This window comes from Pezoporus wallicus, unplaced genomic scaffold (assembly GCF_028554395.1).
Source record: "Pezoporus wallicus isolate ANWC-B61680 ecotype Strahan unplaced genomic scaffold, APGP_CSIRO_Pwel_v1 contig_7265, whole genome shotgun sequence".
Classification (NCBI taxonomy): domain Eukaryota; kingdom Metazoa; phylum Chordata; class Aves; order Psittaciformes; family Psittacidae; genus Pezoporus; species Pezoporus wallicus.
In genome coordinates, this window is record NW_026635568.1 from 891,053 (window position 1) to 918,352 (window position 27,300).

Here is a 27,300-nt window from a genome sequence, read left to right on the forward strand (position 1 = left end):
TGAAAGTCCTGCAAGCTCAAGTTACCTGATGTTGGCTCGTTTGAAGGAAAGAGATGCTGTAAACCATTCACTGGTATTCAGGAGTCCTGGTACCTTCATTTCCAAAGGAGGGGCTGGAGAGCAGAGCCCTGTGCAGTTTTACACCATGCTGCACACACTTGGGAGCAGCTGAAGATTTAAGCTTCAACACACTGCTTTTTCAGCATAAGGCAGCGAGTGCAGCAGCTCTGCAGTCTATGAGATGCTGCGATGGTGTCCCTGACTGCACAGGCAGGCTGCTAGACCAAGCAAATAGCTCTGAGACATGAATATTTCCACTTTGGCATGCTGTTCCTGCAAACTCCAAGCTGCAGTCTGGCTCTTTCAGACAGTAGTTATCTGTCTGAAAGAGCCTGTCTGGAGGAAAAACATCTGAGGCAGAGCTGCATGGTTAAGACAGCTCTTTCGGAGAGGCTCCATCCATTACCTGCTAAAGTATCGCTCAAGAACATCCCCTGTCCTCAGAGCACTATACAAACACTAATTAAGTGAGGCTCCCAACATACACACCATTCCTGACAGCTGTCTGCACAAACAGTCCTTGAGGAAGAGAGACTCAAGGTATTTTGCTCTCTTCCCAGCTGGAAAGCTGGTCCTAAACCTTCCTTCCAGTGACCAGTGAAGATTTTCATGCATCTGTCCTTCTCTGTGCTTGCCAATAGCAGCTCATTTGTTTCCTCTCCTGGTCCCTGGGCTCTCCATGACCCCTTGCATTACAAAGCAGAGCACAATAACTTGCTTTTCATCTCCAGCATCATTCTCCTCCCTTGGCCCTGCAGGCCACCATGGACTTGTCCTTTTGTTTAAACAGGACTGGAGTTTATTTGCATCCCAGCTTTGATTTTCCTGCCCTTTTTTTTTCCCACAAACCAAGCTTAGTATTCACCCTTGAGGCTGTTCTTGTGCTGCTTGAATGGGGTGTGTTTATCTCTGATCCTGGTCCCTAGGTGAGATGAGGTTGTCTTTCCAACAGGGAGTGACAGAACTCTCCAGTGAAGAGGCCACCACCTCAGCTCTGAGCAGACTGTTGGTTGTCACAGGCAGATGCCATCTCCTTCTGCTCCAGGTCATCCTTGGCAAGGGAGGCTAGCAAGAATCATAGAATTTTATTATCTTAAGGTCATGGAAGGGACCTTAAAGCTCATCCAGTTCCAACACCCTGCCACGGGCAGGGACACCTTCCACTAGACCAGGTTGCTCCAAGCCCTGTCCAACCTGGCCTTGAACACTGCCAGGGATGGGGCAGCGACAACTTCCTCGGGTAGCCTGTTCCAGGGCCTCAGAATTCTTCCAGTAAAGAACTTCTTCCTTCTATCTAACCTGAACTTCCCCTGTTTAAGTTTAAACCCATTCCCCTTTGTCCTATCACTACAGTCCCTAATGAAGAGTCCCTCCCCAGTATCCCTATAGGCCCCCTTCAGATACTGGAAGGCTGCTATGAGGTCTCCACGCAGCCTTCTCTTCTCCAGGCTGAACAGCCCCAACTTTCTCAGCCTGTCTTCATACGGGAGGTGCTCCAGTCCCCTGATCATCCTCGTGGCCTCCTCTGGACTTGTTCCAACAGTTCCACGTCCTTTTTATGCTGAGGACACCAGAACTGCACACAATACTCCAGGTGAGGTCTCAGGAGAGCAGAGTAGAGGGGCAGGATCACCTCCTTCGACCTGCTGGTCACGCTCCTTTTGATGCAGCCAGGGTATACAGTAAGGAGATCATGGAGCAAAGCCCTGTGGGCATCGTTATCAGTATGCCCGCAGCAGGACAAGCGAGGAGAAAGGTGTGGAGGGGCCTTACCTGCCCGGGCACATCCACTGGGGATTCTGACAAGGCTCCAAAGTCCTCTCTCTTTCCCAGACCCCCGAAGGGCCACTCCTGCGCTGCCAGACCCTCCCGTGGTGCAGCCCGCCTGCAGTCTGATTTCTGTGACCGAAGGAGCGCCCCCACCTCTTACCGAGGGCCGCCAGCGCTGAGGCTCAGCCGCTGCTCTACGAGTTCTTCAGCGAGGAGAACGCGCCCAAGTGGCGGGGGCTGCTAGTGCCCGCCCTCAAGAAGGTGAGGGGGGGAGCGGGGCTTCGGGCCGGGGTTTCGGCGCAGGGTGGGCCGCGCCTCGGCCGAGCTGAGGTTAGCGGGGCCGGCCGGCGCCCTGGACGCGGCTGTAGGGCTCGGCGGAGCTCAGGCGCTGCCTCCCTGCCGGCCTTAGCGGGCGCCGCGGAGGGGTCCTGGCGGCCCCGCGCGGGTTCCGGCGCTGGGGCGATGCTGTGACAGATGGAGCCGTGTAGATAAAATATGGCTAAAGGACAGGCGGGTCCCGGCCCCCCTTCGCCGAAAAGGAAGCAAGTAATGCTGCTGCGGGTTTCTGCTGGGCTCCCTGAGCCCAGAAGCGACGCGGTTCGGGGAGGGTTCGTTTTGAGGAACTGCTAAGAGAATTTTGGTTGATTAGCGTTCGGTATTAATGACTTTCAGTTAAGCTTCTCTTAGTTTAAATACCTTTTGCTGAGAAGGCTTCATTAGGACAAACTAGCATGTCTTGCTCCCTCGGGATGGTGAAGCTTGCGCCTGTGGTGTGGAAAGTATTTGGAAGAAAGGAAACATGGTGAGGGCTCCTCTTCCACTTCTGCAGCCAGAGCCCAGCAAGTAGAAGGCTTAAGAAACGAGGCTTCTGACACCACTGCTTGAACTGACTTCGGATTGCAGAACTTGATGCTTTTTAGTTGTACACAGCAATGCTTTATGAGCCTGTCTAGTTACAGGGATTAACTGCAACTTTTGCTGCTAGGGCTAGTTGAACTTCTGCATCCCCTATATGGATTGGAAGTCTAGAATATTGCAGTTGTTCTGATGCAGTATTTCCTCCTAATTTACAATGTATTACCTTGCTTTTCTGGGTATGCGCTTTGAGGTCTCCAACACTGTGGTTGCAGCCAGTTCCTGGAAGTCTTTTTGTTTGTCTCATCCATGGTATGTACTGTTAATGTCTTATCCCTGATCAGTAGTCACTTCTTTGAAACTATACTTCTGAGCCAACTGTACAACTCGCTGCTGCTTGTGGTGCTTGTAAGCACTTGGACAGCCACCCAGCCTGCTTGGAAACTGGTGCTACCCAAGATCTCAACCAGCAAGAGTTCATTCCTTTGGAGGATGGTTTATTCCATGGTGTAGCAGAGATTTATTAAATTTGGGATGACCCTCACTGCTAATTACTGGAGGACACAGACTGAGAATTTGAGTCAAGTACGAACTAAGACTTTGGAATTACTTGCTGCATCTGAAGTGCAAGATTTCTTCCAAGAAGACGAGCCATTTGTGAAGTTACCCTGTGTTAAAGATGCTTGCTGCTGGATAAATTCCTTTGGGGGGGGGAAGAGAATTGTGAAGTCTAAAGTCAACAGTGAAGGATAATGATGACAAGCTACCATGGATGACAAACTGGCCCTGCAAGGTATAGTTGTCTTGGTTATGTTGTGCTGTGCTCTGTTTCTTACTGGGGGTAGAGGGGTTGCAAGAGTGAGGTGCAGTTAGTTCTGAAGGCTTCATACTCAAATCTGCAATCATCTGGCAGGTGTTAACTCTTTTTACTTCAGGTTTTCACATCACCTGTTTCTGATCTCTGAGGCTATTGCCTCCTGTGCTCCAAAAGTACAGTCTTCTGCTTACTAATGCTGTCCCTCTAAAGGTAGAAGTGGAAAATCTGCCTATATTGTCACCTATTTTATTGAGCAGCTGACTACTTGAGTTACAGAAAAACTATAAAATAACAGATGAAAATGTTAGTTATATAAATGACTGCTTCATTAATGGAGAAGTCCGAGTATTTTACTAATGTATATAGATACAAGTAGTGTTGGCTAGGGTGTTTAGCTCTAATAAAGGCCCCATAAAATAGCGAACCTGTCATAGGTCACAGGGAAAACCATTAACATTGCAGCATACTTGATCTGACAACTGTCTGTCATTGTTCACAAGACAGGTGCAAAACTGCAGCTTTGCAATCAGCGGGTTTGAGACACTGACCCCTTGTTCTGCTAGCCAAAGACCTGAGCTGTACCTGGAGGCCAGCATGTGGCACTAGAAAAGTAGGGAATGTGGCAGCATATGCCAATGAGGTCGAAGGGCAGAACTGTCCTGGAGGGAAACTAGTATATGGTGGCTTTGTCTGCTGAATTGCCAGAGCTTGCTGTCTCAGTAGTACTCAGATTATCTGAAGCTCATGTACATCCTATTGTTACTAAAGGAGAACCTTTCCTTCATTTTCCCCATTAGCTGACCAGCTGCTGACACTCATTCTCGGGTAGTGACAGCCAGCTGCTTTCTGAACTCCACCATGAAAGCTGGTAGATGCATGATCAGGGTTGTGATGATTTCCTGTATAGCTGGAAATGAGACCTAGTACTAATAGTTTGGGAAGACCTATATAGAATTAATATCTCCGATGAGGAGAGTGGCATTTAATTTAACATTGTTAAAGTATATATACCAGAATGGAGTGTTTGCAGCTATTGGGGGAAGCTGTCACATGTGTACTGAATCATTAAAATGCCATTGCCCTTTTATAACTGTGAGCTGGCTTGTAATGGGGAGCTCAAACTACAGCCTCAGAATTGCTTGCTTAAAAAATAGGTATTGACAACTCATTGCAAATAGCTTTTTCTCCCCCCATCTCCCAATGAGTTATTTTGATTGTTTTTTTAATCAAGCAACAAAACCAAGAATATGAGGTAAGAATAATCTCTTCCTGTGTTAACAAATTCTTAGGAGAGCATGCCTTGTATTTCATTAGATGTGCACCTTAACAGTAGAACTGTATTTGCATTAAACAGCTGCATTTACAAAAAACAGCTCTTGTACAATTCAGATCATAATGTCATCCCTTTTCTTCCAGTTCTCCTTCAGATGCTGTCAAGATAGACTCCACTGTACTCAGTTAAGAAGAAAGTGATGTGTACTGAGATGTTTCTCTGCCTCATCGCTGTTATTTTGAAGCAATGAAAGAGTGTTGCAGAAATCCCAGGTTGTGATGAAAGACAGTAATTGTGGTGATGAGGTACAAGAAAAGGAAGTAAGAATAACAGCTGGTGTCTGAAATTGTAGTTTCAGAGATGGAAAGGTGAGATGCTGGGGCTGAAGACAAAGGATTCAAGACACATGAAACACCAGAGCTGTTGGGTGCCTGGAGGTGGAAACTTTTAATACACCTTGCAAAACGGACTCGGAAGGGACATCTGCAAAGTGATGCCTCTTCCAACATTGGTGTTCCTTCACTAATGGATTATGACCAGAATAAAATGTATAATTTTTTTTGATAGCTATTCCTAAACATCTTTCCTTGTGGATTCATCTTGCTTGTATAACTCTTGTCTCTGCAGTCAGAATTTTTCTGCATGCCTATGACCTGCTTCTTCCCTGATATGTCGGGTTTTGCAGTAGCAGCATATCATCCTTACTGATACCTTGAGCAACTCAATGACTGAGGAAAAAAACAGAAGAACTTTCTTACCGCACGGATATTACGCTGTTTGTGTACCTTGAGTTGTTTGGAATCAGTTGAGCAATTAACAGGGGGTGCTGTCCAAATTTGTTGTGGTCAAAATGATTGGACTGATGTGGCTTGACAGCTGAGGGGATTTGCTTCCTCAGTTAAAGGATCCGCTCCAGACAGCGTGCTTTCATGTGCTCCATATATTGTACAGTCAGTCTTCTGTACCTTTCATGGAGCAAAAGACATAAGAAAAGCTGCTTCAGTGACTACAGAGTGCTCAGGGAGCTGTGGCTGTCACAGATAGCTCTGCCTGACTTACAATTACCTAGTTCTTCAAATCAATGACAATCCAGTTACCATTTGCTACTCGGAAGGGCATTTCTTGTTCTTGGCACTGCTTCACTGCAGATGTAAAACATACTTAGTTTCTGATTCCTTTGGGTTCTGGAATCTGGTGGCCATGGAGGATAAAGTTAAGATTCTCCTGTGGTTGAGGTCTTTATTGTGCATTTTTCATGTGCTCACTGGTGCAATCTAGTACTGCTGCCTTGGTACGTGAAATGTTGGCAAAAATCTAAGTCTTGTGGCCACTGAGTTGTTACTGAAGTGTAGATCCAAGACATTTGTATTTGGTTTAACTTACTGGATTTTTGATTGATCAGAATAAGAAACCATGGGCAGGGTTGCCAAATGTCAGCAAAGATGTACAAGAACAGAAAATAAAAACCCTTTTTAATGGAGTGCCTGCACTGTGAGAACACTCATCTATGCAAGCTGTACATAAAATACTTAATCCTTGATGGCTGTAGTGATTAGTTGCTTGTCAGTAGTTTTGTAGTCATTGAGGGAAAATTAACAAAAGATATTGAGTGAAAATAAGGATTTTAACATTAGTGACAACTTACAAAGTTACAGAGGTGAAGAAAATTCTCTTCCTTCTCCCACAGAAATTTGTACTCTGTGGCCAAGTTGTTTCTACTAATAATCAGTTGAATAAACTGTCTGTGAAGGTTTAGAAAACTTTAGGTTTAGGAAAGGTGTAGAGAAATGCCTATAGTCGGTAAAGTTTCAACCTCTGATAGTGCTTTGGAGAACTTGGCCTGTTGTCTCGTTACAGCTTCTGTTTTATGATCAAAATGCTGTGGTAAATATAATTGGGTTTTTTCTTTCATACGTTTTCTTACAAGTGCTTCAGCCACCACCAAGGAAGACTGGCAGTGTGGCAGTACCTGTACTCAGCAGTGAAGCACAGTTGTTTTTTAGCAGCACTGGATTTTGATTCTGACTGTGACTTCCTGCCAGAATCCCCATAGATGGGTCTTCTTGCCCAGATATGAAAAAAAACCTATTCCTAACCAACAGTAGCAGATGCTTTGCTTTCATTTAAGTTTGTTAGGTAGCTTTAGAACGATTTTCTTGTTATGCGCTTTCTGAAGCTACTGGAGCTTCTTCTGCTCCTTAGGGACTCAGTTCTGTATTGTTCTCTCTGGAGCCTTTCACATCTGTGATTTTTCTGGTGTGTTCTGGATTTAACAGAACAGCTGCCTGATTGCATTGATTGTTAACGATGATTTGGGAGCATTAGGCTGGTGTTTTTGTGAAGTTTCTTGAAGAAGTCTTTGGAGAGGTGTTTTCACTGTAAGTTGAAATTTTTCAGCTTCATGACTGACATAAAGTAGGCTTTTCCTCATGGCTGCTTGGGGAAGACATAACCAGAAACTCTTGCTGAGGAAGCGTGGTTTAGTATCAGTTTGTTAAATTCACTGTGTGAGTCTTGCCTGTTACAAGACACCTCTTTCTAGTGCAGAATGAGCTGCTGAGTCTCAGTCTAGGCCCAGGTTTGGGATGTCTTGTGACCAGCCTAGGGGTTATGTTGGACCAGTCAGAGGCCAAGGCTCTGTGTAAGCTGAAACTGTTGATCTGCAATGCTTTAACTGAAACTTGTTTCAGGGTTTGGTCTAGGTGCTTACCACAGGGCTTGTGGGTGTGTTTATGCTCTAATTTCTTACGTAGAATTTGAAAAGGATGGTTTGAGAAAGCTATATAAAATAAGTTGCTAAGGGTTATAAAGTAAGATCAGATACATTTATCTTTGCATTATTCATTAGGTGCATTTTTTTAGTTGATTTCATTGACTTTTTCTGGCAGTTCAGATTTATGGTTGCTGTAATTTTAAAGGTGTTGCCATTCCTGATAGAAATTCCTTACTTTTGTTGATTTTTAAGGGAAGACAAAAAGACAACCAAGGATTTTTCTGAGCAGGCACTCCTTGTCTCCTGTTCTTAAACAGCATGAAAAGCTGTTCAAGAAATGATGGCTCATCTTATCTTTAAATAAAGAGAATCCTGATCTTTTGAGAATTAAGAAAGACTGAGAAGATTGGACATTTAAAAAGGTGATCATATGAGTGAAAACCAAGCTGTGGAGGTTGGGATTTGTAGCTGATACAGATTGTATTTGCCCATTAGAATTTGTTGGGGTATTCCAAAGGATTGAAAGCTTTTGTGAAAAGATCTTAAGCTGCTCTTTTAATAATTTCCCTTGTGGGACAGACACTTGGGGGGGGGGGGTATGTAGGAGGGAAGGCATGGGTTCTGTCATTATTTAAGATAAGAATCTTATCTAAACATCACTACACTTCAGAAGTTGTTAGTCTATTTTTATCATGTGTATTCCTAACATAGGACTGTGAAGGGTCTGGTGGGATTCAAGCCATGCTCCTCCTTTTCAAGAATGATAAGGCAGGGTGGCCCAGCTTTTTTAATTTAAAATCTGAACTGCCTTTGAGAAGGATGGAAACCCCCTGGTAGCTGGATCTTCTTTGTGAAACTGGCCACGTGATGCTGTATGCTAACCGATGTTCTCGTTTCTTGTCTTCTCTTACTAAATCTTTCATTTTACCCAGTCTTGCATCATGTCTTAGATAATGGATTTCTTGGGACTGGCCTTGAGTACCCTCAAATAACACTGTTAAACTCTTGGTCTGAGCCTTTAGGTACTACATTAGTGCAGATGCTGAAATTACACGTTCCTGTGATAATTGTACACCAGCTATCCTGTAATTTTCTCTGTTAGTGTCCTTGTTTTCTTGCTTTCGCTTATATGACTTTGAACTCTAAATGATACTAAATCTCACTTAAGTAGCAATGAAGCTTATTTACTACCTAATATAGATAAACTACACTGGCATACCAGTGACACCTCATGATGTTTTCCTTTGCTGAGGTGGATAGTCTGTTAAAGTAGAGCTTGAAAGTGCCAGAAGACTGTGGCCTTTGAGAGGAATGATATAATTGCCCCCCAAACATAAATGCTTAGGAAAAATGTTTGGAACTTTATCTCCTGAACTAGGAGTAGGTTATTATTGTTGACTCTGCTTTGGCTGACTACAGATAATGTTTCAGGTCACAGCCTGATGTGGTATTTTTATTTATTCCTATAGACTCTGTGTTAGACTGAAAGAGTTGCAATGCGGCTATTTAAGTCTACAATCTGTTCTCTGAGTAAAGGAGAAACTGGAGCTGCTCTTCATCACTCTGGTTTATCATGCTGTGTATTTTTACTGTTGGCTTGACTTGGTAATTTAATGCTTCTCAAAATACAAAGTGCCAGTGTATACTGTAGGGAGAATGTGATAGAAATTTGTTCAGTTCTGCTTTAGAAAAAAACCCAACAAAACATTAAAGGCAGCATTTTCCAGGCAGCTCAGATCAGCTCAGATCTTTAAGAGAATACTTCTGCAAGTCTGTAATTTCTGGTGTTAAGATGTTCCAAGCTGGTACAGTATTTCAGATGTCAGTGTTTGAATTGTAAATAATGCTTGGGACTGCTGGGCGTGCTGTTACTCGGGCACCTCCACAAACACATTCTGTAGCTGTGTATGGTGAACTTCTTAGGAAAAATGAAACTGTTGGCATAATCAAAATAGTTGCGTTGGCTAGTCAAATGGAGAGATGTTCTGTTCTATTTTTGTCAGAGTGCTTTTAAGTTTAAAACGCAGTAACTTCTGGAGGTGTTGTTTTTTTAAGACCTGCTGCATAAGGGTATGCAGTCTGCAGGAAACTAAGCGCATGATCTTGTGTATTTAAATCTCAGCAGTGGTTATATGAGCACCAGGACTATGCCCAGACATGAAGTTTTCAAACTAATGAGTGCCTTAGCAGGCAAGTAGATTTCTATTTGATGCTGTTGTGTTTGAACTTCATAACATTTAATTCTCGCTATAACTGCAAACAGGAATGAAATCTCAGGTGTGAAATTAAATAGTTATGGTACCATTTTTTTGAACATAGACCTAGGTTTGATATTTGGATTGTTGGGTTTTGGCTTAAGGTAGTTACAAGATTGTGATAGTGATTGGGAGAACTGGAGGCATTTTGGGTTGTGTACAGTGGAATGCTAAAATGATGAAATTGGGGCTTGAAAGATGCATTGCGAAAGTTAACAGTAAGCTTGCTCTGGCATATTTGCCATCAGTGTAGTAGGATTGAGATTAAAACTACCTGCCTAAGATCTGAGATACTGATCTTTGTGTACCTGAAATTGAAACTAGTTAGAACTCTGCTGTTTTGTGAACTACAGAAGTGCAAAGGAAAGCTAGGCTTGTTTTAGAACTTAAATCACTGTCTGGAAAAATAAGGGGAGCAAGGAGGATCTGCCTCAGTGGGTTTACACCAGTGAGAATTTACAAGCATTTATACAAGTAAAAGTATGGAGGCCAAACTGTAAAATCTCTGAGCTGCCACTTAGTGTCAGGACAACACTGTGGCCTTTGTAGAAGGGTTTTTCACTCTAGAGGCTGAAATATTAAAAATTGGTGTGGAAACAATCTTCTAAACTAACTTTAGTGGGAGCTTCCTAAGAATGGGTTAAATAATTGGAAGGCTAAATACTGCTGAAACCATTGCTGTTTCTGTAGTCCTGTGAAAAAGTTCTCCATTTCGTTATTATAGATTAAGTGATGAACAACGTGTTGTAAAAGGCAGAAGACCACCATGTCTAAAATGTCTTGTACAAACAGTGGTTTAAGATCTAGGGGGCAAAGATGAATATGTGCAGGAATTTAAAACAGTTTTCCTAATTGCACTGTTATTCATTAGCTGTTTTTTTGGCATTAAACGTCACAGTGATTTGAATACATTTAACAATTGTATTTCTGTCACATATAGGTGAGTGTTTCACTCGTGTTTGTCTGGGGTGCCTTAATAGAGCTACGTTTTGAGTTGGATTTTCCTGAGCTCTTTGCCTCATTTGTCATTGTTTTTGCAAGTAAAGTATGTGGTTTGGGGAAGAGCAAAACTCAAAGCTGGAATTCTTCTATTCCCTATAGGTTCAGGTGCAAGTCCATCCTAAACTTTCCTCTACTGAAGATGCATTGCAGTATGTGGAGGAGTTAATTCTCCAGTTGTTAAATATGTTGTGTCAAGCCCAACCAAGAAGTTTCCTGGATGTAGAGGTATAGAGAATAACTGTTAAACCTGTAATAATTTGAACTGTTATATGAAAAGTTAATATATTAATTGCTCACAGTGTAAAAAGGAAAGCAGTAATTGTCTTTCTGTAGCAGAACCTTCTGCATAAAACCTGCTGACTTATCCAATATGTGATTTTGTTAACTGAATTTGTTGTTCAATGCACAGTAAAACTATCTCTGAACTGTATTGCTGTATAATAGATGGTGAGTGTAGCTTGTTTATGTAAATCTGACTGGTTCCTTTCAAAAGGCCTTTTTGTCCCCACTGGTAGTGCATGCAAACTATAGCTGCTTAGTCTGAGGCTCTGTGCTGCTGTCTCAGCAGTGATTTAGAGTGATATACACCCTGCTGTCCTGGAAAGTTGAACAAAAATAGTTCAGTCACTTTCTCAGAATGAGCTGAGGAACACTTCTTTCCTCTGTATAGGAACCTGTTCTCTTACAATTGCCTTTTCAAAGACTTACGTCTGTTGCTTGGAAAAAGCAGCTTGGTGATTGAGAAGAGGGTTTGATCTGAGAAGAGTTTTTCCATCTGAGAAGCGAATTAGTTAAGCTAAATGACTTGAGCTTCTAAACCCATGAATACCTTGGTAGCCTTTTGTGCTTAATCATGATTTGAAGATTTTGGTGCCAAGCTACAGACTCCATGCATGGTGCGCCTTTTGGTTTTCAGTGCTTGGGAGCTGTGACTGTTCTGGGGTAGGTAACAAAACAAAATGCAACTTCCTCACGTTCTGAAGGAAGTAGACTAATGGAAAAAACCAAAACAACCCAGCAACAAAAAAATCAAAACTCAATTAAGAAGTAAAAGTAGTTGTCTCTGAGCTCAAGGTTCATGAATTTCATTCTTCTCTTCTGAACACTGACACCTCTGATGGTGTTCCAGTGTCCCCATTAATGGCTGGCCTATTTTGCAACATCATTCTGGTCTGGCAGTGCAAGAGACAAGAGGTTTGTGGAAGATGGTTTAATGCTGTATTTTCAGTAATTTTTTTTAAACAAAAAAAATTGACACACAGCATTGCGGGACAGTTCTGTGACATCAGGATGAGAAATGCAAGAATTAGAGATGACCAAGCAACCTCAGTTTACCTCCTTTGTGTTTATGCATAACGATGCTGTCTTTAATTATATGGTCATACACATTTATTATTGCCCCAGGACACCTTTGTTGTTCAATCAGCAGGGTGGACTATTCTGGGGGAGTGAATTGGTTTTAGATAGTGAATGAGACTTTTTTTACAGGACCTCTGCTTTCCTCTTGAAGAATTGTTTCGATGAGGGGAGAATAAGAAAAGCATGTACTTTGCAAAGATCGGCGCCACCTTTATAGAATTGTATTCTGTCCCAGTTATTTTGTTAGAAAGTTTTTGTGTACTTTGTCCTGTACCAGATCATTATAAGAGGTCATTAACTTCATCTTCCTCGTTTCGTGGTTGCTCAAACGGGGGTCATATTTACATAAGTGAGCACTTGTAACCAAAACACTCAGTGGGAACTGTGGTCTGAAAAAAATATGAAGTTATCAGAGAAACTAAATTTCTGGTGTCTGTGAACACCAGGGCTACCAAAAACTGAAGCTTTGAACCTCCAGAGACCAGTGTGTAGTTTCCAGCAGGAAAGGGTAGGTGCCCTCAGTCACCCTGGCTGCTGGAAAGAGTAAATAAAGTGGGGCATATGTGGTCCAACTGTAGACTATGAAACTGTTTTAAAATACATGGGTGCTGTTGGACATATTTGTACCTGTTGCATTCATTGCCTCATCAGAGTAGTTTGCACATATACAATCTGGACCACATCCTGATCAGTAAAGGTGAAACAGAAAACTCGTGTCATCTCATTCAGTGACCATTCTGTACAGGGAATAAAGTACTAGGAGAAAGTGTAGTCATGTATTTAAATGCTGAATTACTAGGCAAGCGCACAAGGGGAGCGAATTGTGCCTGCAGTGGCAACTTAAATCTGGTATTTCTCAAATTTTGAGCACTAGATTATTCTATAATAATTATATTCTGATACAAACTTATGAATGTAGTGAATAGCATGTACCAAAATGATAAAATTTACACATGTTGTGCGAGCTTCTATAGTTGAAATACTAACATAAGCAAATATTCTCTTGTTAAGTAATGGAAAGTGATTTGATAATGTAGTAGTATTGCTAAGCTCATGCAGATTGTGGATTTACCTGTTAGTTGTGTTTTTTTTAAGGATCGTGTTCAAAAAAGTTTTCCCCATCCTATTGACAAATGGGCAATAGCTGATGCCCAGTCTGCTATTGAGAAGAGGAAGCGAAGAAATCCGTTATCTCTCCCAGTAGAAAAGATCCATCCTTTATTAAAGGTAAGCAGTGGTGCAATCCTGCTTTTAGAATGCAATTAGAATTTGATGCCTTTGTTTCATGTAGTGGCTGTATGCTGCCTGAAATGTAAACAAAAAGGATTAAGAATATCTGTATTTGTTACCTAGTTTTAAGTGTTCCTGTTTATTTAATAGCATTTTATTATCTTTAAATACATTTAATTGTATTCCTCTTTCCCTTAAAATTAGTTAATTCTCTACGATAAACAAAGCCTCGAACTCATTTGTTCTGAATTTGATTATTCGTATGACAAGGGGTAACGGGTTAAAACTTAAACAGGGAAAGTTTAGATTGGATATAAGGAGGAAGTTCTTTACTGTAAGGGTGGTGAGGCACTGGAATGGGTTGCCCAGGGAGGTTGTGAATGCTCCATCCCTGGCAGTGTTCAAGACCAGGTTGGATAAGGCCTTGGATGACATGGTTTAGTGTGAGGTGTCCCTGCCCATGGCAGGGGCGTTGGAACTAGATGATCTTAAGGTCCTTTCCAACCCTAACGATTCTATGATTCTATGATGCTTGTTTCATTTTGCACTACTAAGAAAATGCTCAAGAAGCTTCTGGAAATAGCCCTAAATGTTTAAGTACGGTTTTTGGCACAGTCATTGGCTATTGTCACTTCAGCAGAGTAACAACACCTATACTTTCTTCTCTAGGCCTACAGACCACTTGTTCCATTTCTAAAATGGACTGTGGATATGTGGTGAATGTTTATTGAGTAGGGTCTTAAACTTACCTGGGTTTAGATGTAACCTGTGGTGTCTGTTTTGTTGTCTGAATAACAGTGGAACATGGTTGGTTTGGTTTTTTTTTTCTCCTTTCAGGAAGTTCTAGGCTACAAAATTGACCACCAAGTGTCTGTTTACATAGTGGCAGTATTAGAATACATTTCTGCAGACATCTTAAAACTGGTTGGGAATTATGTGCGGAATATAAGACATTATGAGATTACAAAACAAGATATTAAAGTGGCAATGTGTGCTGATAAGGTAAGCCTAGTTCTTGTTTCTCATGTTAACAGGAAACTTTAGTTAAGCTTTGAGTGGACAATGTCTATTCCTTAGTGAGTACATTGAGTGTTGTACCTTTGAAAGAAGAAATTACTGCCATAAAATATTGTTCTGATAATAGAGCAAAGCTACCAAAAAGCTAATTGAGTTTACAGAGCTATTGCTTGTGCTTATTTATTAATAAAGTTTCTCTTCCTTTTGATATCACTTGCCTAATCTCAGCGAGGTGTGAATGCTTTAAAAATACTGTTAAGCAGCACTAACTTAAAAATGTAACATTCCTAAGCTGTAATAGTGGAGCATTTTTTGTAGCTTCAAAAAAAGAAGTCTGAAATAAAGCTTGGGTGTTCTCCCAGAATAAAAGACTATATTGCATGTGAAAAGCCAACTTTCAATGGTCCAGCATTTAAAAAGAACCCCACACCTGTGTTAGCATATCAGCGTAATCCTCCTTAGCCGTTCATATTTTTATCTGCAGGTAGTCTTTCTTGTAGCTTCAGAAGATTGATTAGATTCAGACAGAAATCCCTGCTCTTTCCAGCAGTTAATAGAACAAAGTCCCCTGTCTGTCTTTCAGGTGCCTTTGCACACTCCTTTCTGTGGCCGCTTTGTTAGCATCTCAAGTTTTCCATTGTTTACAAAACAAAGCTTGAAGTTAATCCTTTAAGGGGTAGGATTTAAGGATCCTCTAGTCTTGAAGTCTAGAGATTTTCAGGTTTATCACCTCTTTCCAATATTTTGTCCTGGTCTGTGTTAATCAGTGTTTTCGGGTTGTCTCTGTTTCAGTTAATGCCTTTATCTCTTCCTTCTTGCTTTTTTTTTTTCATCATACTTCCTTCACTTTTTTTCTAACTCTGTTTAAAGATATCTGATGAGGTCTTGAAAAGTGAAGTACTTCTCAGACAGGTCAGGAGTCTTGGTCACTCTTGACTTTGGGCATATCTGCCTGGGTCATTAGGGCAGGGTCAAGTACATGCTAGAATTGCTTCTGCAAAGTAGTTACAAATGTTGGAGCTTCCTTGAATACCTGCAATATTCCATATAATTTCCTACAGTACTGACCCAATAATGTCCCATTCCCCAGAAACAGTTAGGATTCTCTTTATAACCTGAGTTCTATGTACTGGCTTTGAAAGAAGAATCACCACCTGCTCTTAGAGCTTCAGAAGAAGACAGTCTTAATGCAAAATGTCCATTGTTCTGCTTTCAGAAAAGGTTAAGACCAGGGTGTGTAGCAGGGACCTTTGACTCACTAGGAGGAAGAACCTGCTGTTTCCCATTTTCCCTCCTCTCTAGATGTGTATATTTGCGAGGAGTGTTAGGGCAAGACCTGTGTGAAGAATGATTGCTCTAGGTAGGTGTGTTCTTGTAGTATTCAAGTCTGAACCTAGCAGACAATCTCTTGAACTTACAGGTTACCAAATATTCTCTTGCAGAATAGTTCACTAGTATCAGTAGTCACAGCTTGGTTAACTGATATGTCTTCTGCAGAAGTGCCTGTAACATGCTGTGAAGAATAATGGCTAACTGTAAAATACCAGGTTAAATGCCATGTTTGTAGTGCTTGTTCAGAAGTTTAATTCTTGATCTGCAGTTCTATAGTTACTTTGAAAAAATACTTCTTACTCTGTTTCTGTCATTTTAAAACCTCTAGTTCGTGTTTAATGTGTTAGCCTTCCTCTCTGCAGCTCTCAGAAGAGGTTTTTACAGCTTTGATCCTGCAGTCTTTTCCTCAGTCTTGTCAATGATTGACAGCTGTCAGGTCAGTCTCTGCAGTAACAGGCATGTTTCCATGGCTTTACTTCCATTTGTTTGGGAAGGAGGCTGGCAAGCAGTTCTTCAGTTCTCTTGTGTTTTGAAGTTCACATGTATTGTTCAATACAATTCATGACTTTCTGGAAGGGATGTAGCTCTGGGCAGCAGATTGGCCTATAAATACTATTCCCATCTATCCCAGGACAAAGTCATCATCTTGTATGTTGACCTACATCTTATGCTGGCTTGTTGTTAAGATTTGCTGTGTCATCGTAGATTATTTGTGGACCCTCCTTAGGTTTTCTTTCTGCTAAACATACTTAAAATCGGGATGCATTTTACTAATTTGCAGTCAACTTATTTAGTTTAGCTTTGAGATACTCTTTGAGTATCGCGGAAACAACCCCAAAGTGTGATTTCTGGTTGCCACTTGCCTAAGTCATTGTAATGACTTCTGGCTCAGATACCATGTTTGGAAGAAGTGTTCAGTGATCCACTTTTCTTGAAGTTCAAATTATTAATTGCTTGTGTTTGGTAAGCCTTGGCTTGGGTATGAACTCGGACCTCTGGTAGTCAAGGTCTTTTCATCTATGTAGTTCTGCAATGTGACTGCCACCTTTTCTGAGGCTGGTGCCCTTCCTCGAGAGTCAGAGGGACAGAAACCATGCCACACTGTATGTGTGGGTAGGCCAGTGTTGTTCACAGATAGATTACAAGGTTTTTGGTATGATTGCGTGTGACTTCCTGTTAAACCTAAAGCTGAAAAGCCAAAATACACGTATTTTCTGACTTCAGATACTGTAGTATCTTGAGGTTATGCATGGCTAATGCAGAGTAATAGTATACAGCTAAATGTGTCTGTATACTTCATAGTCTTCTTAAAATTGTAATTGATTTTACGACCGCATTCTTGGAGAGATGCCTGGATTGGTCTAACTGCAAATAATGCAAATTCGCAGCAATGAATATTGCTTTTGTAAATGCTCAAGCAAATACAGAATAATATGTAAATCTTACTGCTGATCAGTCTGATCTCATGTGAAGAATAGATTTCATTAATTGGTAACTTACTGGTAGTTATTGGTAACTTACTTGCTCAAGCAAGTACAGAATAATAATATGTAAATCTTACTGCTGATCAGTCTGATTTCATGTGAAGAATAGATTTCATTAATTGGTAACTTACTGGTAGTTCTTGAAAAGAGGTTGTTCTCACTTTGTGGATTTCCCTGTCTTTGCTACTTAGGTATTAATGGATATGTTCCATCAAGATGTAGAAGATTTAAGTGCACTAACTTTATCTGATGAGGAACCCTCCACCTCAGGGGAGCAAACCTATTATGACCTTGTAAAGTCATTCATGGCAGAGGTTCGACAATATATAAGGGAACTAAATCTCATTATCAGAGTTTTTAGAGAGCCGTATGCCTCCAATTCCAAATTGTTTTCATCTCATGTAAGTATTGTAACCACAAACAAGAAACTCCCTCTTATAATAGCTGTAAATCTAGATGAACATTTCTAGAACTTAACTATTGTCCAGTTTAACATATCAGTAGTAGAGGAAGCACCTGTCTCAAATTGTGAAATGGAAAATAGTAAAGGAGCACTTGTGAGGAGCCATGGGTTTTGTAGAACTGTGGAAGAAACCGCCCAATTCACTGTATTCACTTGCAGGCCTGTAATTTTTATTATTGTTGTTCTTTGCCATATTTGATTCATTGTAACTTTTTAGATATTTAGACATATATGTAGTTATTTAAGAAATAAATTTTATGATCTTATATAAATTCTACAGAAATTACATAATAAAATATAAAATTTTATTCTGTAATTTGAGGAAGTGCTTGAGTTGCATATCATCAGAGTAGCTTTGCACATAACATTCTTTCTCTTAGAAATTGTATCAAATTCCCTGTTGAATTTTGTTTGGTTCTGTTGCTTTTTGCAGGATGTGGAAAATATATTTAGTCGTATATCAGACATACATGAACTTAGTGTTAAGTTATTGGGTCATATAGAAGACACCGTTGAAATGACAGATGAAGGTAGTCCTCATCCCCTAGTAGGCAGCTGTTTTGAAGACATGGCTGAGGTAAGAATATATTCTGTGGGGTTTTGGGTTTGTTTGTTTTTTGGTGTTTTTTTTGTTTTGGTGGTTTTTTTGTGTTTTTTTTTGTGGGGTTTGGGGGTGGGGGGCAGGGTTCTTTTTTTGCTATTTATGTATTTTAATGACTTGCACTTAGGTGCTAAGTGAATCTCTTTGTAGCTGCTTTAGTTTAGGTTGTGATTTCTTCTTCCAGCTCCACCATGATAAGTAAGACTGCCTGGTTTTGAGAGTGCTTTTACCTTTTTAGTCTCTAAACTTCAGTTTTTAATAGAGCTGTTTAAAATTTAGGGGGCGTTGGGGGGGAAATACCCCAAACACCTGTGACTGGACTTTGACAGAAACAGAGGTATCCTGTAAATCAGTTGTGGATCAGGATTGCTGTGGAAAGCAAATGGGAGAAGGACTTCTTTGCCAACAGACTTGCTGAGCTGGTGAGGAAGGCTTATAAACTGGTCTCACTAGTGAATGGAGGCCAAAGCTTGCAGATTGAAGAATTGAGAGGAGAAGGGGATGTGCATAATGGAAAACATGGCAGCCAAGGCTCTTCCACCTTTTTCCTGGGAAGGTGGGATGGCCAAAGGCTAATTTGAAGTCTCTGTTTCCCCAGGGTACATGTGTTCATGTACAGATAATAGGATCTGTGACTCTGTGCAGGGTTGCAGAGCTGTCATGTGGCTGGAATTAGTGATGTGGCAAGAAGGGTTGCATGATGAAGGGTTGCATGATGGAGGGCTGTATAAACAAATACAGTTACTCTGGAAGGACAGGTGGGAAGGATGAAGCCAGGAGGCTTAACAGAAGGTTGTCTCAAATACATGGAGCTCTGTTACAGAATGAATGATGAGCTGGTTCAATACTTAAGGATCAGAATCTTAGGAGACCACCAAAAGGCATGTTGTAGTCAAGCTTCTCCTGCGAACTGTCCAATCAACACGTGGCCAAAGCTTTCTGTAAGCAAGTAGGAGTCATCTATTTATTGCAGGCCCTGCTTCTCAGGGAAAATTGACCTTCCTGGCATTGGGGTGGACAACTTGCAGTTTTTTGGGTAATCCAGAAGATTTCTGGAAGGCACTGGGACACTTTGTGGCATACGCTGATGAGCCAGCTAAGAAGGGTGCTACACTTGACCTCTTTCCCATAAACAAGGAAGAACTGGCAGGAACATCATAGCTAATGGCATGTTTACCAGTAAGAGGTAGCGATGATAGAGTTTAAGGTCCTGAGAAAAGTGCAGGAGGTAAGCAGACTAAAGGATCCTGGTCTTTGGGAGAGTAGACCTAGCTGGGAGGCAGGATCATAGTGGTGGCTACCTTGAAGGTGGAAAGGGCTCAGGAGAACTGTTTTATTTTCAAAGGCAGTGTGCTCAGATCACAGGGACTATGCGTTCCCCATCCGTAAGGAAAAGGGTAGGTGCAGCAGGAGGCAAGGACAAGTGCAGTGTGGATTTTCCTGTTTAACCAAACTTGGGCATCTCACTACAGGAAGGACATTTTGAGGTGCTGGAGTGCATCCTAAGAAGATTAAAAAGCTGGTGAAGGGTCTAGAGAACAACTCCTGTGAGGAGCCGCTGAGGGAACTCTGATTGTTTATTCTGAAGAAAAGGAGGCTGAGGGGCTTTTATTGCTCTCTTCAACTACCTGAAGGGAGTGATAATGAGGTGGATATTGGTTTCTTCTCCCAGGTAGCTAGTGATAAGACAAGAGGAAATGGCCTCAAGATGCACCAGGGGAGGTTTAGACTGGATATTAGGAAAAAATTCTTCACCAGAAGGGTTTTCAAACATTGGAACAGGCTGTCCAGGGAAGTGGTTGAGTCACTATTCCTGGAGGTACTTTAAAAAATTGTAGACATGATGCTTAGGGACATGGTTTAGTTGTGAGGGATATGAAGCAAAGCGTAGCTTGGATAGGTAAAACAGCATAAAAAAGATGATGGTAGAAAACATGGGTATCTTGCTTGTGGGGTGAGAGGCTGTGTGCTGCACTGAGGTACTCAAGTCTCCTTTGCTTGACTTTTAGTGGCAAGATGTGCTTCTTATGTTTGCCAGTTAGGCCTGCTATCAAAGATTGAGGGAGGGAGGTGAAAGTCAAAGATAAGTTAGGGACTGTTGATCTCAAGTGGCTATATGTAAGTTTATGAGCCAGGACAGGATGCTGAGGCAGCTGCCTAATGTCATTGCAAGGCTGCTGTCTCGAGTTCCTGAAATTTAGTGGTGAGTTGTGGAGGTCTCTGGTGACTGGAGATTGTTATACCCTGTCTCAAAAAGACTGATGAGGAGGATCCTAGAAACTAGAAGTTGGTCAGCATCTCCTCAGTGTCTGAGAAGATTAGCAAATCTTTCTGGAGCTCACATCCAGCCCCGTGAAGGACTGTAGGGTGATTTGCAACAGCCAGTACAGATTTCTGAAGAACAGACTGTACCTGACCAACTTGACTGCTTTCTAAGAGGAGATGCCTGGCTCCATGGACAAAGGGAAGGGGCAGTTAATATCCCTTATCTGAATTTAAGCAAAGCCTTCAGCACAGTCTCTCGTAATATCCTTATAGTCAGCTTAGAGAGATGCAGACTAGCTAATTGAATTAGAATGGGTGGGAAATTGGCTGGGCTGAAAGGCTTGAATGACTATCAACAGTATGAAGTCCATGTGGTAGACAACAGTTAGTGGCAGTCCTCAGTGTTTGACACTGGGGCTGATACTGTTTAATGTCTGTATTAGTGTTGTGGTAGAAGGTCTTCCTTCTCCTTGGTAGGTGATGCTGAATTGTGGGGGGGACATAGAGGAGGACAGGCTATTTCTCTGGGGACCTGACAGGCCGGAGAAACAGATCTATCTATAGGAACCTCATAGAACTGTGTAAAGGAAAACGGGAAGTTCAGCACCTGAGACTAGACAACCCCATGCAATCGTCTAGCTGCCTGGCTGAGGAGCAGCAGTGTTCGACAGGGCTTGAAAATCCTCAGGAAGGGGCAGTGAAGGCTAACTGACTACTGGGTTTTATTAGGAAAAGTGGGGCTGGCAGGTGGAGTGATCATTTCTGTGTAGCACTTGTGACCACATCTGGCATACTGCATCCAGTTTTGGTTTTTGTAGTACAAGTCTTCCTAGTACAAGGACTATTCATTAGGGACTGTGGTGATAGGACAAGGGGTAACACATTAAAACTTAAACAGGGGAAGTTTAAACTGGGTATAAGGAAGAAGTTCTTTACTGTAAGGGTGGTGAGGCACTGGAATGGGTTGCCCAGGGAAGTTGTGAATGCTCCATCCCTGGCACTGTTCAAGGCCAGGTTGGACAGAGCCTTGGGTGGCATGGTTTAGTGTGAGGTGTCTCTGTCCATGGCAGGGGGGTTAGAATTCTAAGGTCCCTTCCAACCCCAACTATTCTATGATTCTATTCTATGATTCTATAAGATTTGCTTATACATGAGGGTTGCCATGGTGATTAAGGAGTTAAGGTCCATGGTGTACAAAGAGGATTAATTGTGCTGTGTTTGTTCAGTCTTAGAAGTCTGAGGAAGTAGAGGTTATTTTATCTTCAGTTACCTGAAAGGAATGTGGAGAAAAGACTGAGGCGAAGTCTTACTGGAGGCTCACAGTAGAAAACTGTGAAATGAGATGAGAGAGAGCATGTGAATGGTAGAAAGAGTGACCCTGATTAGACTGGGGAGGGGGATCTGCCATGAGAACAACTGAACATTGGAATAGGCTGCACAGAGAGGTTTTGATGCCTTTGTTCTTAGAGGTACCTGGTATTCAACTGGATGAGACCCTGAGCAACCTCAGCTAGTTTTGATGCTGGATTTGGCTTTGACCCTGAGCAAACTGTTGACCTCCAGAGATCTCTTCCAGACTGAATTACTCCATGAGTGTGTGCACATAAAAGTATTGAATCTTCGATATAGGTATTTTGGAAAAAGTATGCAGGAAAGTCTCTCCTATGTAGTATATTTTCTTTAAGAAATACGAAGTTGAGATATTAAATCAGCTTTGTAAAATTAATCTGTATTTCTTCTTAGGAATTAGCATTTGATCCGTATGAATCATATGCACAAGATATTTTGCGACCTGGTTTTCATGATCATTTTCTAAGTCAATTATCAAAGCCAGGAGCAGCATTTTATTTACAGGTAACTTTCTTTTAAGTGAGCCATATTATTGATATTACTGTTTTAATTACATTATATTGTTGTTTCAATGCATTTACTGTTTTAAGACTGAAACTTATTTTGTTTCTAGTCAATAGGTGAAGGCTTTAAAGAAGCTGTTCAGTATGTTCTACCCCGGCTGCTCCTTGCCCCTGTTTACCACTGTCTTCATTACTTTGAACTGCTAAAAGTAAGAACATTGTGTCATCTGATGTTTTGTTTTCATAATTCCTAGTGTTGGCTACCAGAGTTTTATGTGCTCAGTTGGATGTAAAACCTTTTACTAGACTGTAAACAGTAAAACTGCCATGATGAAGGCAAAGCAGGTTGTATGCTCTGGTGCATGCTATAACTGACTGAATATCAGCTTATAATTTTATGGAAGTTTTAGAGCAGCTTATGATTTGTGTTGAATAGTAATAGGAAAGACTATTAATTTAGCAAGCAACAGATCTGGGTACTCATATTCTTGGACTGATTGTTTCAACAATGGTAAGAGATAATGGCAATGGCTGTATTACAAAAGTGTCCAAGGCTTCCTCAAGCTGTTACTTTGTAAATTTAAAATCACAGTAAGATTTGCATTCAAGACTCGTTTTCGTAAAAGCTGTGGTGTTCTTGCAGTGCACATCCCATGGTGGTTGTAAAGGTTGATAGCCTTCCTTCAAAGGGAAGGCTTGATTGATATGCGTACTCATTGGACTTTTTGTAATGAGACCTCACATTGGTGTAGGGTAGCAGTAAAGACTGTTCTTTACAAGACATGTAAAGAAAATAGCTATAGAGTGTTTTTCTGGGGTATTTATCAATTACCATTGAATAATAATCTTTAAGGAGTGTAGAGCATTTTGAAGAAAAATTTCAAGTAGAATTTTCATTTGGACTTAATGGAAATTCATAAGGGATACCGTGTTCCAGATTTAATTACTTTGGGAGATTTGGATCAGAAGTAAAAAAAAATAAAATCTCTGCTCTTCTGAAGAAAGCTATGTGTGTTTTTCTGGAATGCTCGGTTGTCTTGGGATAACCCAGTAGTTAGATCATCTTTGAGTCTAAGTGTCTACAGTTTTAACACAGTTTTTGCTGATTTAGATCTACATGCACAGCTTTCGCACATAGCTCATCTTGTATAACATGCTGCTTTTGAATTTTGCAATATGTGCTTGATCTCTTTGTCTAGCTCATGGGTTTGGTCTCACTTTTCAGACATCTTTAACATATTAAGTGTTTCCTTTGATGACAGCCCATTGCAAGGGAGGTATGATACAGCTTGTCCGCGTTTCGTATGATAAAGACCTGCACAGCCGTAAGGTTTCTCTGCTCATGCTTTTATCACCCAGTCTCAAAATGCAGTACCCTAGTGGCTTTGCAGATGTCGATGTGAACATGGTGTTGTCCTATGTAATAGACAAAGCACAAAGGATTGATGTTGTCTGACACAAAGGCATCCTGCGCTGCTTCTTGCCATTGGTAATTTTAGTGGGGGAAAGAGGGCATGTGCTCTTACAGAAATAGGGAGCAGTTGATATTCTCCTTTCTTAGAGCAAACTGGAGGCTTAGCTAAGCCCATCTCCAGAAGCTTGTCAGTCTTTTTGCAACTCCTGACCTATGCCTCATGTAAAATTTTTGTCTTTTCATGTTCATGCTCTGCACCCACCCACCTTCTGCCCTGGGTTGAATAAATATGATATTGTTGGGTTGTATTTTGTTCTGTATATGATAACCTTGCAGGTTTTCTTCCCACTGTGTGGCTTATCTCACATTTTAGCAAGACACGCATCACTTCTGTCAGATGTGATATGTGTAATAGATGGTAATGGATAATAGTGCATGCAGGGAGAGTAACTCTCATGACAGGAGCTTCATCTGTCAATTAGTACATAGATGTGCACACAGCATCTTGAATCCCTCCCTCAAGTAGTCTGTGTTGGCAATAACATTTTCTTTCCTATATCTGGAATCTACAAACAGATTCCAGGTTGGATATATTTAAAGATGTGCTGATGGAAGGGTATGGGTGGAATTATTTAGTCATGTAATCCTGAGAATTTCACTTATGCAAAGTTGTATCAAATACTTTTGTATAGTAAGAGACCTGATTAGTTATTGCAGGCATATCTGTGAATAATCAAGTTTAAAATGCTATGCGAATGGATCTCTTGGTATGAAGAGGCAGAATGTTGGCCAAGTGCTATATGGAAAAACACATTTTATTTCTCTTGAATATAGATAAAGTTAAGGATAAACAGGTTAGCAATTTTTTTGAGCTATGTTGTGTAATCTTACATACTTTGAGATGCATTTAAGTAGGTAACTTCAAAGTTACCTTCTAACTATGCAGAGTACAAAAAAAAAGTTAATTTCTATCCACTGATGGTTATCCTATTTAGAAACTAAATCCATCCTGAAGTTTGGCAGGGCATCAGGAATGCACAAATACATATTCTATTTTTAGCTGAAGCTCCTTGCTGTAACTTTGTTGGAAAATTAGCATATGCTAAAGGGCTGTGTTTTCCTTCAACCAAACCTGAAAGTCCCTGAACTTTTATGTAAGAACCAACTGTATAATGTAGCTGCTTCATGTGAGATTATGCTTTTCTGCAAGCTTGCAGATAATGCAAATGGGCTTTTCTAAATCATACAATTTTGTGAATAGAAATGTGGACTCTTAAATGCAAGATAAGGTAGTACAAACAGTGCAGTTATTTATGACTTCGAGTAATTGAAGGAAGATGTTTATAAGACTTAATTTGAACTGAGCACTGCTTTGGATGCTGCAAATTTGTGTGCATGTGTGATACTCTTTATTTTCTTTGGGTAAATAAAAGATTATTTAAAAATCAAAATCCCTTGTTTTCAAAGTAGGAATGGCCCAAATCATCTATAAACTTTGTTTAGATAAAATAGTATATTCCAGAAAACAGGAAAGCTAGATAGGTTTCTTGTTTGGTTGGTTTTTTTAAACCAAGTGCAGACTTGGCTCTTGTGACTTCTGAACGGAAACTTCGTGTCTATTTACAAATACTTTTTTAGTTGGAATTCTAGCTGCTATAATCTGTAATTCTCAGGACCCTTTCATTTCACAGCAGCATCTAGCGTGTTTTATTGACTTTTTCAGAATTAGTATTTAGATGATAAATAAGTTGCCAGTTTTCACTGACTGGCAGTTCAGCTCCAGTAGAAATACTCCTCAATTAAACAATTTTTTTTTGTCTTTCCCTGTCCTAATGTGACTTAAAATAAATAAAATCTGGTTTGGCAAGGTCTTTCAAGACTAGAAACCACCCTTTTCCTGACCTGATGGTATTAGATTTGTTACGTGTTGCTGGAGAAGGCACTGGGTGGTGAAATATTAGTAGTTTAGGACTAGAGTATCTTTAGGTTGATCCTGTAAGTCTCTTGCTGTGAGCTGCACTGGGCAGCACATCCCAAACTATTTTGGGCTTTGACCTCACTTTGATTCAGTCAGACTCGTGATCCAGAGTGTAACAAATTTAGTGAAACTGGTTTGTAATACCCTCTCTAACTGGTATAACCCAGTCCAAGGCGGAGAATCACCAGGTTTTAATTAGTGGAACTTTGGTACTCTGCAAAGTTTTTATGAGATGTTATATATTGTCTCAAAACACTGGATTTTGTTGCTTGTGTTTAGTACAGGCACTGTTAACAGATTCTCTTGCTTTGGTCAATCCTTAGTAGTCTTCTATTAATATTAAACCCAGAAAATCACAGATTCAGACTAGCTATGAATTATTTTAAGGAAGTATTTGCTTAGCATCAACAAAGGATTTTATTTGCCAAAATCACTGCCTGGCATGCTCATGCTTCTTTCCAAACACATTAACTTGTATTTACCATACTCTTCTGAAGTAAAAGCAGAAGCATTACTGTTTTATATGGCTTGTACATGTAACTGCAGATGAGGATGACTTTCCTTTACATCCACTGGAGATAATACGCAGTTTTATGCTTCTGTGACAGTGAAGGCCTATCTACTTGAGGAAATGTAGCTTGACCAAACTGTTGTTCATATGTGATAAGGACTGGCCAAGTGTATTTGGGTGTTTCTTGGGGGAAAAGCTGTGGTGATATAAATGTTGGTGTCAAGTTCAGGAAGAGGGTTCCTAGGATATGACAATAGGTGAAAAACTTAACTTCTTCATATAGTTAAGCTATGAAGACTTACATTACAACTGCATTGTTGTAAAGGTACAGAAGTTGTGCCTTATGGTAGAAGTTGGAGGTGATACAGCCAGGTAAATGGGGTTCCGTATTTCCTTCTTGCTTGTTTGGTTTCATTGACAATATTTCTCTTGCTTTTCTCCTTTAGTTGGTCATGGGTTTATGCTTTGGCAGCTGTGTCTTTGGCAGCCAAAGGGAAGGTGATGGGGAAAATAAAACTTGCATATGTGTGTGTGTGCAGTTCTTCAACAAACTTGGTTAATCTGATTAATTGGGTTCTCTGAGATGACTCTTGAAGAAGTTCAGAATGTACTGTTTTTTTAATTTCTAGCTGTGGTACTCACTGATGGATTTCCTGTGTGTTTGTGTCAGACAAATGTGCACATGTATCCCTTCATTTGTCAATGATTTATGTCATCTGTTTATGGTATTGTGATGGGGCTGTTTGTTGTACACAACAATGTTTTGTTGTGTAGCTTTGTTTCTTTTTACACAGGATGTATCTGGGCTTTTGAGAAGCAGATTTCTCTTTCCAGGCACTTTTCTTATTACCTTTGGAGAATATTTTTCTCCATTACTCTGCTAAAATTGCTTTTGTGCAAAAGCTGGATAAAATAAAAGTAAAATTAAAAAAAAATCCTCCTTCCACTTTGCTTATAGTCCTCAGTGACACTTGAGCTGTGTTATTGTCAATCTGCTGCTGGACCAACAAATGTTGTACTTTGATCCTTTGGAGCAGCGAGTAGCATG

At 40.8% G+C, this 27,300-nt stretch overlaps 1 protein-coding gene across 1 annotated transcript in view; it reads left to right on the plus strand.

Annotated features, from left to right (window-relative positions):
* Nucleotides 1–1,965: 1,965 nt before the first annotated feature.
* The window catches only part of SOS1 (SOS Ras/Rac guanine nucleotide exchange factor 1), a gene marked incomplete at its 5' end in the record, with an annotated part of 53,696 nt that continues 28,361 nt past the window's right edge, over nucleotides 1,966–27,300 (plus strand). The window contains 8 exons of the mRNA XM_057396784.1: nucleotides 1,966–2,091; nucleotides 10,845–10,970; nucleotides 13,200–13,331; nucleotides 14,172–14,336; nucleotides 17,359–17,568; nucleotides 18,064–18,207; nucleotides 22,240–22,350; nucleotides 22,460–22,558. Of these exons, the coding sequence (XP_057252767.1) occupies nucleotides 1,966–2,091; nucleotides 10,845–10,970; nucleotides 13,200–13,331; nucleotides 14,172–14,336; nucleotides 17,359–17,568; nucleotides 18,064–18,207; nucleotides 22,240–22,350; nucleotides 22,460–22,558 (1,113 nt within the window). The remainder of the gene's footprint in view (nucleotides 2,092–10,844; nucleotides 10,971–13,199; nucleotides 13,332–14,171; nucleotides 14,337–17,358; nucleotides 17,569–18,063; nucleotides 18,208–22,239; nucleotides 22,351–22,459; nucleotides 22,559–27,300) is intronic.